The sequence below is a fragment of the Corythoichthys intestinalis genome, chromosome 10 (assembly GCF_030265065.1).
Source record: "Corythoichthys intestinalis isolate RoL2023-P3 chromosome 10, ASM3026506v1, whole genome shotgun sequence".
In the NCBI taxonomy this organism is placed as follows: Eukaryota; Metazoa; Chordata; class Actinopteri; order Syngnathiformes; family Syngnathidae; genus Corythoichthys; species Corythoichthys intestinalis.
This window is the reverse complement of record NC_080404.1, coordinates 30799332-30811768: the sequence shown is the minus strand read 5'-3', so window position 1 is coordinate 30811768 and position 12437 is coordinate 30799332. Positions and strand designations below refer to the sequence as shown.

The following is a 12437-nucleotide window of genomic DNA, read 5'->3' as shown; positions in this document are numbered from 1 at the left end:
GGCACGTCGGCGCTGTCATTCTGTCAATCTGTTGTGCTTAAATCTGCGTACATTGTGTACGTGTGTGTGTGTGTGTGAGAATCAAATTTGGCTGTGTGTGCTGTTTCGTGCGCTCTTTGAACAACGTATCCATGCAGCAAAAGATCAGAGGCCATCCCTGACACCTCACTCCCATTAACCAAACATCAGCAGAATTTTATTCCGTCTCTGTTCCACACCCCCACCTCTTCTACGCACCACTTCTCCATCCCTCCCTGTATCCTTCCCTCTCTCTTCCGCTGACTGGCAGTCTTCACGTGGTGATGCTCGATGCCCCCCGGGGACGGCCAGGAGAGAAATAAGAGCGGAGGAAAAAGAGCGATGAAGTTTAAGGGAAGGAGAGGGGTGGGGGGGAAACAGACAGTGACCTTGGTTAGGAAGATGGGTAAATGATCAAACGGGCCAGCTGATGTGTGTGCATGTGTGTTTATGACTGACGTGTGTGCGTGCGTGCGTGTGAAAGAGTGAGGTAAAGTAGGCGTAAAACAGTAACTCAATAAAGGATCAGTCACATCCAAAGAGCCTGGGGAGCCCACGCTGCTGACTGTGCACTTCAGCGGACTATCAGTAGGTGTGTGTGTACGTGTATATTAGTATATGTAGGGGTGATTGTGTGTGTGTGGGGGCCTGTGTGAGCCACAAGAGTGTCGTTGGATGCCCTCCACTGAGCTCGCCAGCACCTGCTAATTACCTTTCTCTGCAGAGCAATGCTCTTAGCTAGAAAGTAATAGACGAAGGCGTGTGTGTGCGTGTGGGTGTGTGTGGAAGGGTAAGTTAGGGGGGCAATGCCTCTCATCTGTGAAACACCTTGAATGTGACAGTTGCCAAGATGTGAGGCCGAGGCGGAGGTTTTTTGGGGGGAATTGAAAGATGCTGCGGTCAGCTAAGTGAAGAAAACACTATCATTTGTCATAGATAGAAAAGAGAGAAAAAAAGTGTCAGGAATACTGTATCAAAGTGCACATTTAAACTACACTAACCCTCTACGGACATTCCTCAAGCAAAAAAAAAATGTCTGACATGGATTTTGAAAAATGGCACATCTTTATTTCCATCGCCATGCAACAGAGGCTCTCAACGTACTCACAGTCTGTACTTAAGTAGAACTGCATATCTTTTAAAAAACAAAAGACTTGTCAAAGTAGAATAATTAATGATATTCTTTTTAACTAAAGCGTGTGAAGTAATTTCATAACATGCCAAATAGGGTCACAATTAAAGTAATTAAACATTGTCCAACAAATGAAGCATGAAAAAATAATTTATATGTTGTATATTTGACAAAATAATCGCGTTTCCGAAGTTCGAGCCTGAAAGGGGACGAACCCGGAAGTGATACGTCACACTGAGAACAGCGATGGCAGCGTTCCATACGGCCGCCATGCAAAGCCCTTCAAACAATGATTCAAACAGCGATATAAGCAATAGATCGTGCACAAGGGAATAGATCAAAGTTTTTGAAGAGTTGGAGGAAGAAGAGGAGCTTGGAATTTTATGTTGGACCTAACATGTATTAGCCAGACGCTAATCAGGATGCAAACAATGTGCCTAGACTACCTGACATGGAATGGAGGCAAGACCCATCGAGATTACAAGATTGGTAAGATATAGGCTGTTATTATTTTCATGATTTGAAGATGCAGGCATTTGCACATAATTTTATGTTTTTGTCTATCTGATGACATTGTTTAAAAAAAAAAAATCAGACTGCATGTTCATTTTGGCAGATCCTGCCGCTCTCGTGCATATAAAATAATAATATAAAAACATTGGGGGGAAAGAAGGAGATGAGTCGTTGATGGCTTTCTCCACTTTATTGTGGCAACAATAAGAAAACAAAATAATAGCGGACTGCCGCCCCATTCGACCGCGAAGTTTTGCTTCTCGCTCATCTCCGCCTCGCCTCGTACTACCAGCTACTACTACTTCCTGGGGCTATCGGCAGGAAGTGGCGTCTAATGGCGTGAGGAAATGTAGTTTTTTCACACAACCGAACAGATTACAAAGCACCACTTCAGTGTTGTCCCGAGACTACATTTCCCATGATTCACTGCGGGACTTGAGCTGTCAACGCTCACATTTGACAGCATTCTGCCGCCGTCCTCCCCGCCAGCTGTTTGTCCGCCATTCACGCTCGTTTGCATTTGATCGCTAGTCTGATACACTCCCGCTTTTTCGGTGAGGTCTTTTGTGTTTATTCGTTATTGGATTGTTTTTGTTCACCACTGTAAATAAGAGCACTGAAGCAAGAAGGGGTAAGTCGCCATTTCTGTTCAATCCGTTTTCTCCTGGTTTTTTTAAGCATAAGAAGCTAGGCTAGTGGCTGTCTTTTCTTCATTCTTTTTCATGATCAGGGTTTAGTTAGCGGGTGGGGTTCAAGTGTAGATTCCTTTTGTTTGTTGTTTTGGCCTGGGCTTACCCTGAAGCCGCGCTTGATCTACATTTTGTACATATTCATTGTGAGTTTGATTGTTGTGTAAATTTTGTGCCACTTGTGAAATTGTGTGGCTCGTTTTATGTTACGCCCTTCGCGAGCCGTCTTTGGGACTTAACACTAGCGAACACAACAACAACTATGCCACGACTATTGCCACGAGTTGGCTTTCGGCTAACGTCTACTGTACATTCCACAACAGTTGGCAGCTCTGCTTTGACAAAGTCATCAGTCATCTATCCAAAAATCACACTTACTTTTTGGCAAATCCTTGATCATAAGCAGACCGGTTAAGGAAGCAGGCATCTTCGAAGTGTTTGCAGCAGAGAACACTACTCGATGATGGCGTGAAATTAATTCGCTTCGTGCGAACGAAAGATGTCCATTTACGTGCCCTGCTATCCCTTGGCTACTCATACAACTTTTCGTTTGAGTGAGAACAAAACATCGCCACACACTGCCGTGGCATCTTACCGAGAAGCAATGCAACAAACAATACTGTTCTATGGCGGACTTCCCTCGCACTTCCCGGTGTGACGTAATTTCCGAAGATTGCTGAAGAAAACCATTTTCGTTGTCAAGGGCGTTGCTATGGATTAAACAAAGAACCTGGAAGGGTTGCGTTAAAAAAAAAAAAAAAAAAAAAGCGAAAATATGCTTATAACTGTTTAGCCATTGATATTATTCAAAAACATGGTTGGCCAACCTTACTTCACATTACTGCTTTAAAGACCACTACACATGTAAAAATACAGGTTTATTCAAATCAATCAAATTAAAGTGAAGGTTGTAGTTTTCTTGTTACCTGTAAGATTTTTATGTCACAATATTTTACTTTTATTGAGACAAAATCACTCTCAACATGACTCAAACCACAGTTTAATCTTATATTACTCAAGTCTGGTGTTTGATCAGGGGCAAAATTGGTGTGATTATCTTATATATGTGCCAACAATGACAACAGATCCTACAACTGAAACAACGTTAAGAAATTAGGTAATTACTTAATGTTTTTTTTTTTTTTTTTAATTAATTAATTTCATTGTGCATCATATGTTGTATGTTGTATATCACAGTGGTCCCCAAACATTATACTACCGCGGAACGGTAAACGCACGTCATTTTTTATTTGTAATGTTACCTCATTTTGGTCACTTAAGTGGCTGGTGTACCAATCTACACCTCACGTCAACACAGGCTGACAGGTTGTTATAATTTTGTTATGAATGATCAATGAAGTGATAAGAGTTCACGCACAGCACAGAACATCTCGGAGTCTCATCTACGTCGTGCTGAATCCATTTTTGGAGATTCCGTGGGGTTTCTCTGGTTTAATTTTGCATTTTAACTTTGTCAACACACTGCTTACTTCAACCGCAATTCATGTTGTTCTTTCTAAACCGGAAGTTCAGAGCAGACTTTTTTTCAAGATAGTGCTGCCCATATTTCGCTCAGGAAACTTGTCTATAACAGCATTGAAAATGGCTACACTAGTTTTGTCAAGCCACTTTTCGAGTGTCCCAAAGCTTGGAAAAACTCAAGAAAGCGCATTTATGAAACATCTCTTCCCACATACACAATGAATAAGCGGCACGCTGTACACAGCTATCGCTCGTCTGCAAAGGCCTTCATGCCCGGTGCACACGAGGCACCGTTGGCGTTGCACCATCCGCACAGTGTGCTGATGGCTCCCGGAGGGGTGTTTATCACACACCAAGCTTCTGAACCAAACTCAGAGAGTACCGCCGTATTTGTAGTGTGAAGAGTACATGCGCTGCGAGTGTGTATCAGTGTTGACAGATTGGGCGGATTCCCGCCAAACTGGGGGGATATATTCACAGTGTGATTGGGCTGCAGACTGTCTTTCTGATCTGACAACCCTGAGGTGGAGCGCGCCGTTGGCACCGGATCTCCATACTTGAGCATCGATGGTGCCTTGTGTACACCAGGGTTGAAACTGAAATAATTATTTATTTCTCTTGCGGGCCGGTACCAAATGGTGGTCTGTAAACCGGTGGTTGGTGACTACTTAAGCCTTAAGGATAAAAAATATGATTGTGAACCTAGAAGTTTAGGTTGGTCAACTAACTTGTTTTTAATAAATACATTACAACCAAATAAGGTTCGACAAAATTAAAGTTTGTAAAATTCAGTGTGTATTGATCATAACTAAAGAAAAATTGTTTTCTTGGGAAAAGATGCGGGTCTATTTGTAGGGGAAAAGAAGTGGGTCTATTCCTTCTTTTGGTAGTTTCGGTGTTTACAGTCATATAACATAACATAATATTTTGTGTGTCTCGAAATGATCACTTAAAATGCCCCAAAACAGCAGGCAGTATGGGTTTCTATGCTTGCACAATGGCTGGCAGTGAATGAGTTAAGTACAGTAACAAAATATTTGTGCTTTGTTACATCTCATCAATGCCTTGCACCAGGCACACACGTTCATCTCATATTTACAAACAGATGGCCATCCATAATGCAGCTTCTTCTTTTTTGCTGCTTTTTATGGGCCACGTCAAGCTGTGATGCATTATCAATCGGCACAGTGCCATGTCATAATAAACAGAAATCTTAAACCGGGACAAACATTAGTGTAAACACCCATTTAATATGTGGCTTTATGTGTTTACAAGAAATTCACTCAACAAATTACAAAGCTGTAAATTATTCAAATGTGTTGCAGAGAACCAAAATAGCATCTGGATGAATTTGTTCAACGGTGTGGCGAGTGCCGTCTGCTCGTGTTGGTCACAAGAACAAGACTTTAATTCAAAAGTACTTTACAAAGCAGCTGCCAAAATGCGGCATGTCGCACTAAAAATGCTTTATGGGCAGAATGAGAAAATGTCTTTGTGATTTATTTTGGAGGGCCTTTCTCTCTTTTCGCTGTTGAAGTTGGAGAGAGATTGTTGAATTTAATTTCTGGCAACATATAAATTGGAAGGAGGTGAACAAACATATGAATGTGCTTTTTTGGACTTGTGTGGAACAAAAGAGAAGTAGGGCTGTCAAACGATAAAATTTTTTTTAATCGAGTTAATCACAGCTTAAAAATTAATGAATCGTAATTAATTGCAACTCAAACCATTTATAAAATATGCCATATTTTTCCGTAAATTATTGTTGGAATGGAAAGATAAGACACAAGACGGATATATACATTCAACATACTGTACGTAAGTACTGTATTTGTTTATTATAACAATAAATCAACAAGATGGCATTAACATTAACATTCTGTTAAAGCGATCCATGGATAGAAAGACTTATAGTTCTTAAAAGATAAATCTTAGTACAAATTATTATAGAAATTTTATATTAAAACCCCTCTTAATGTTTTCGTTTTAATAAAATTTGTAAAATTTTCAATCAAAAAATAAACTAGTAGCTCGCCATTGTTGATGTCAATTACACAATGCTCATGGTGCTGAAACCCATAAAATCAGTTGCACCCAAGCGCCAGCAGAGGGCAACAAAACACCAAAAAACACATGTAACAAAAGGACATGACACTGCTGTCATTTTAATCTGTTTGAGTGGGGCATGTGCGTTAATTGCGTCAAATATTTGAACGTGATTAATTAAATAAAATTAATTACCGAACGTTAACGCGATAATTTTGACAGCCCTAAAGAGAAGTTATCCACACTTTAGCAGGTCTTGTCACACCACACAGAGATCACGTCTTTTGTTGATTTGTTCTTTTCAAAGGGAGTTAAAGTGTCTCCATATTAGTTCCTGAGAAATGTACACCTAAATGTCTCGCAGAATCCAACCCGCTGGCCGGTGATAGACAAGTGTACCAGCACCCCCTGCCGAGCAGGGATGGCTGCGAGAAGGCGCCGTACCCCGCGGGACAGAAGCTCCCAGCAGGTCTCCACCACGCTCCCTTCATCTTCCCGGAAGGCTTGTCCTCCATAGAGACCCTGCTCACCAACATCCAGGTGAGGCTCTGGCGGGGCTTTGTTGCCATTATTATCATTGCCACTATTATACTCAAAGATGAATAGAAGGGCGATGACGAGACGCTCTTTTGAGAGTCTCCTAAATGGTAGATAACAGAGAAAGCAGACATTTAGGATACGGTTAAATTGCGATGGGCGTGCAGTGACCTGCTTCTCACATGTTGAATTTCTTTGTTATGGAAGAGTCACCACCGGATTGGTTTTCAATCTGGGGGTAAAAAAAACAACAACTTGGTTTTTCACCCGATCTGACCCCAGTGCAGCAAAGCAACACATTTACATGCACTTATAGGAAGTATACTCTGACGCTATGAAATTTGAAAATATTTTTATTGATTTTTTTTTTTTTTTTTTTTAAGTAAAACAATGCAGTAATGCCTACCTGCCTGGATAAAAGAAGACTATGCACCAAGTGCATTTCAGATATCCACAAAAAAGGATAAATGTCAACATAAATAAACTGAAAAAAAAAACGACACAAAGGAACATTTTTTTATACGTGACTGCCACCTCCGGCCTAAAGCATAACTGCAGCTCGTGCGTGCTTGTACGAGCATGAACATAAAGCAACGGACGTTTGGCCCAACCAAATCAGCACCAGAAACGTAAACCGTTAGTAGCAAGTCTAATGTGGGTTAGAAAGGTGTTTTTGCCAAACGGAGACCAGGCGGAGGCTTGATGTAACAGTGCTGCCACGGAGATGCAGATATTAAGCTTGAGAACGATAAAATGATACGACCGGATATCCGGTTTTACAGGTGAGAGATACAGCTGTATCGATAGTAAACTTACCATTCGACAGTAATTAGCCATTAAATTTCAATGAACCGATAGTAGAGATAGAATTCAGCTATCGCGAGCACAAGAATCGGCTTCTAATGCCTAGTTCAATCCATTGCTTAATATGATAATAATTAAGCTTTTACCTCATGTGCTGCGCTTATGTCATTGACCACACAGTGCACTTAGATTGTGACCTCCATCGTGGTTGCCTCAACTTCCCATTCATTTCGGCAGAACCGCTAGTAGTCGCCGTCATTAACTGATCATCACGGGCGTGTCATAACAACTCCAGAGCTAACAAAACCACTGTAACGCACGCTCCGTAGCGTTTTCTTCACAGCCTAAAACGAAACTAGTAGTGGCAACGAAGCAACGTGCTAAAACAATGGACAATTTGCGCACCACGCCAGCGACGTGCAGCGATTGATTTTCAACGCACCCAGGAAAACAAAAGTCCAACTTTGAAGTGATGAAGGCAGACAGATCTGTTCGCATGGGACAGAGCTAGTGTGAAGCGGTACAGAGATCGTGAGTTTTTAACCCTGAAAAATAACCCACTACAATGGTGGAAAGGGCAGCACGATCTGCTGTAGATATTGTTTCCACGAAACGCAGTCTACTTAAACATGAACATGTGAATCAGTTGATCTTCCTCAAGAAAAATCTGCCCTTCAAAAGAGATATAGACAGTGATGAGGGATAAAAAAATGTGGAAGGTCAGGCATAAGTGAATGACTTTGCTGTGTATAAGGTTAAAGTAATGATTATAGACCTGTCTGTCTAAAATGCCATGTTTTTATTCTCCCAGTTATACCAGTGGTAAAGCATAATTTATTATTTATTTATGATAACACTAACAGGTTTAATTCTTTTTTTCAAGAGCTGCTGCATATAATATTTTTTGCTTGTAAGATGTTTACGTTGAAAGTTTGCACTTAAATTACCTATTGTATTCAAAACACCAGGAAATACAGTAATTAATTACTGCACTTTATTCTTGTCTATCACTGGAGTTTTATTGTATTATCAATCCCATCCAACAAAATGACGGTCTTTAGTAAGCCTTATTTTTTTTCCTCTCATAAAAAATAAAACATAACATTGGTATGAAATTTTGTTGTTTCATTTTGCTATTAAAAATGTGGTCTTTTTTATATTTTTAAAATACTGTACGAACACACACAACAAATGTTTACTATCGTATCGTTTTTAAACTGTATCGAACCGCATCGTTTTTAAACTGTATCGAATCGTATCGAATCGCTCGGCCTAAAAAATGTATCGTTTTTTAATTGAATGGTAACCTGTGTATCTAGATACATATCGAATCGGCTTCATGCCAGAGATTCCCAACCCTAGCGGATATGCGTTGTAGGCAAAAAACATACCTGTGCACGTCCACGTGGGCAAACCATTTTGCCAGTTTGCCAACTTCATGGTGGGCAAACTTTTTGACTCAGGAGTCACACTGGGTTCTAAAAGTTTGAATGAGGGGCCAGACTAGAGATTGATCAGTTCCAATTGCAGCTCCTCCGGTGCTGTTCTAGGGTCTTGTGACAAGGGGCAGGTCACCAGCTGAAGTGAATTGTCAAATTTTTCAAAATCAGAGAACCGACAGCAGAATTTTTTTGTGCAGATAGTCGAGTGATTTGCAGGATTTCTTTGTGTTTCGGATGGCTTCTTTCTATGGAGGACCAAAGCTGCCAAAATAAAATGAATAAATAGATAAAAGTGACTATAAATACAAAAACAGCCCCAGATTTGAATAACATTTCCTTCTGCATGTTCACGCTGACAATGAAATAAATAAATATAGGAGCAAATTGATCTTGAAATTTAAATGAATTTATATATTTATTTCCACATGCATTTTTGCATTTATTTTTTTATTTTTGAATCTTATTTCTTATTTTTGTAATCGTATTCATTTTTATTTTTACTTGTGTATTCATTTCCATACTTTTTTTTTTTTTTTAATGTTATTTCTTATTTTTGTATTCGTAGTCAATTTTATTTTCACTTTTATTAATTTATTTGTTTTTATTTTAATTTTGGCATGGCTTGAGTGGGGGAATGAGCAAACAATTTGGTTGACATTTGTCGGAACTGATCTTTCCCCTGTAGCTTCATGTTTGACACATACATATGTGAAAATATGTCCACAGCAGTCCAAAGCCCTTTTTCTTACCTTCAATAGAGAGACTTTGGGTCGAACACTTTAGGGCTCTACTGGTAAGTCTCTTTATTGAAGGTAAGAATAAGCGATTTTGGGGCATTCTCAGTTTATTATGACCCTTTATCAGGGTTCTGTGTACTCTTCAGGGCATTGGTGGAGCATGCATGGAGTAGAAAAGTATTTTAAAAATAGCTCTAAAAATCCAGTATAGTCCCTTCAACAGAAAAATTACTTAATACATTTGTGAATGTCTGTGAATGAGCATAAAATACAGTTATATAAATATTATATATATTTAACAAATAACATGCACAATTAAACCTATTTTGTTTTTTATGTACTGTGTATATACTGTGTAAACATGAACTGAAATATTTACATTTTGAATAATTTCAATGATTTAATATTTTGAATAATTTCAATTTTTGTTATTTTATACATTCAGCCGTTGTCTTGTTTTTTTGTTTAAACATTTTTAACAACTTATGTTTTCATTAACATTTTGTTTTGTTTTTTGTTTATGTCCTATATAATGTGTGTATAGCTAAATTATATAATCCATTTTGATGTGTTTGTGTATTTTTAAATTTGATTTATTTAGACTCTATTTAATTTTTTTAAAGTAGGCATTTAAACCATTTCTTCAATCTAGGTATGTGCGGGTATGAGATTTTGACAGTATGATAACCTTAAGCAACAATACTGCGGATTCACGGTATCACAGTATTGCAAATATAGCTTTAAAATGTGGTATTTTGAGATGTATGGGTAAAAAAAAAACACAAAAAAAACCTTTTCCATTAAACAGGATTATTTTTTATCTTTCACAACATATTTGCAAATTGGAACATCAACATGAATATAATTTTAAAGTAAATAAATAAAATAACAAAATATAAATAACTGAAATATTTTAAATGAAATTGAAATGAATAGAACTTATAGACTAAACCCACCCAACTGCGACATTGCAATCGCAAGAGATGCGTCTTTTGCCCAAAAGTTGGTGCTGACGCCTCCACAATCAGGTCGCATTTTCTATCCTAATTTTTGGAGTTTTGAATTAATTTTCCACACTAAATGGAGGCCTACAGAGATCAAACCTATGGAAGAACACTCCCAGACACATACAGTACAACTGTGTTAAATTCCGTTAAAATCTGCCCAGCCGTTTTGGAGTCCATAGGGAACGAACACACACACACAAAGTTCCATTTATATATAAGTATAGATATAGATAGATGTACGACAAAAAAAAAAAAAAAAAACATCTTCCAGAATATTATTGCCAAGGTGATTCCTTCCTTCCTCAGGTTTTTATGTAGTTGTTATCTTATCATAATGCTACGATGCTACATTTTATGTTACTAACTTAAACTATTCTACCATGATGCGGGTTAGGGGATCCATTGACTTAGCTAGAAACACTCTATATCCAAGATGGGTCGATATCCTTCTGGTATTATTTTCTTGTGCTTAAATAATAGTTTATTTCATAAACTTTTTGGATCCAAAATCAAGTTCAAAATGAACAATGACCACCTGCCTGGCTCGCTCCCTGAGGGGCTCAGTGCCCTCCACTGGCCAACTCAGAAGCCAAAGACAACACGAAGTCCGCAATTAGTAAATAAAATCAACCAGGTTGAAACAAAAAATAAAAAATCGGGATCTGAGGATCGATACGTATGTCCACAGATAACAGTAGCAAGTTTAAGTCCACAATTATCTAATCAGCTCTCAGACAAGAAAATAAAAAAAAAATCAGGTTTTGCAGATCGATGCATTTCCATCCCTAAAATAAGACTACTAAATTACCAATACTACCAAATTCCATTCTGATCAATCCACAACTAATGGAGGAGTGCAGTGAAAGATAATTTTAGTTTGTGTCCACATCAAGAAGAAGACTAACAAAACCAAAGTGAGCCTGAATTTGAGACCTCCCTCTGGACAGTCTAAAAACTTCTTTAATAATTAAGCGCCAGTAAAACTCTCAACGTAAAGGAGATTGGTTTGAACTATTTTTCTCTTGTAAGTCCAGATGCAAATTCTTTTTAGTGGCCTTTGAGCAGCTGCTGCCAAATGTTTGTCATGGCTCCTGATTGGTAGTGTTCAGCGTGTAACCTGTTGTTGATGTGTGCCTGTGTGTGTCTCCAAGCAGGGTCTGCTGAGGGTTGCCATAGAGAATGCCCGAGCGCAGGAGAAGCAGGACCACCTGGAGAGGACCGAGCTGAAGATGGAGCTGGTGAGGGAACGAGAGCTGCGTGAGACGCTGGAGAGGCAGCTGTGCATGGAGCAAAAAAACAGAGGTATACAACAACCAAGCATCCTCAAGCCTTTTTATGTCTCTTGGTATTTCTCTTGCACAAACCTGTTGTTACATTAATGGCTCTTTAATAGAATAATTTCAACCTTATGAAGCAAGTCGTTTTTTATTTACAATTACAGTAAACATTGATTTAACGGACTTGGGAATAGTGGAGTTGCAATTTAATGAACTACATCTGTCAGAATAATGGTGTTCATTTGAAACTTAAAACACTTAATTTACCGTATTGGCCCGAATATAAGACGGCCCTGATTATTAGACGACCCCCTCTTTTTCAAGACTCAAGTTTGAAAAAAGACTTTTTGAACACCAAATTAATTTTATATAGAAAATAATTATAGTACATCTGAAACAAATGATTATAACAATATATTTGAGAGAAAAAGCATGTTATTTTGCCTCATTCAAATCTTAATATCTGAACATTGAAATATGTAAACTAAAGTGCAATCACATTCGTAAATGAATGACGTCTGGTTTTTGAAATGTAAATAAACCAATCTATTGTGATAAAACAACAAAATTGCAATAACTGCATTAACCATCAAAGTTAAGTCTAACTGTAACTGTAGTATTGAAACAAATCTGAATATGGAAAAACATTGCAATAAAATAATGCAAACTGGTTAAACTGGAGAGTAGCTGAGATCTATCATGACAGAACATCGCTTCAATGATATCTGGCGCCATCTAGCGTCATGAATGGGT

General features: G+C 38.5%; 1 protein-coding gene across 3 annotated transcripts in view; it reads left to right on the top strand.

The window, feature by feature from the left end:
• Nucleotides 1–12437, top strand: part of dachc (dachshund c) — a 69702-nt gene that overhangs the window by 45872 nt on the left and 11393 nt on the right. For 2 of the 3 annotated variants that reach the window (XM_057848723.1, XM_057848721.1), the window contains 2 exons: nucleotides 6245–6420; nucleotides 11559–11709. In XM_057848723.1, the coding sequence (XP_057704706.1) occupies nucleotides 6245–6420; nucleotides 11559–11709 (327 nt within the window). The remainder of the gene's footprint in view (nucleotides 1–6244; nucleotides 6421–11558; nucleotides 11710–12437) is intronic. The other variant, XM_057848722.1, reaches the window with a different exon arrangement.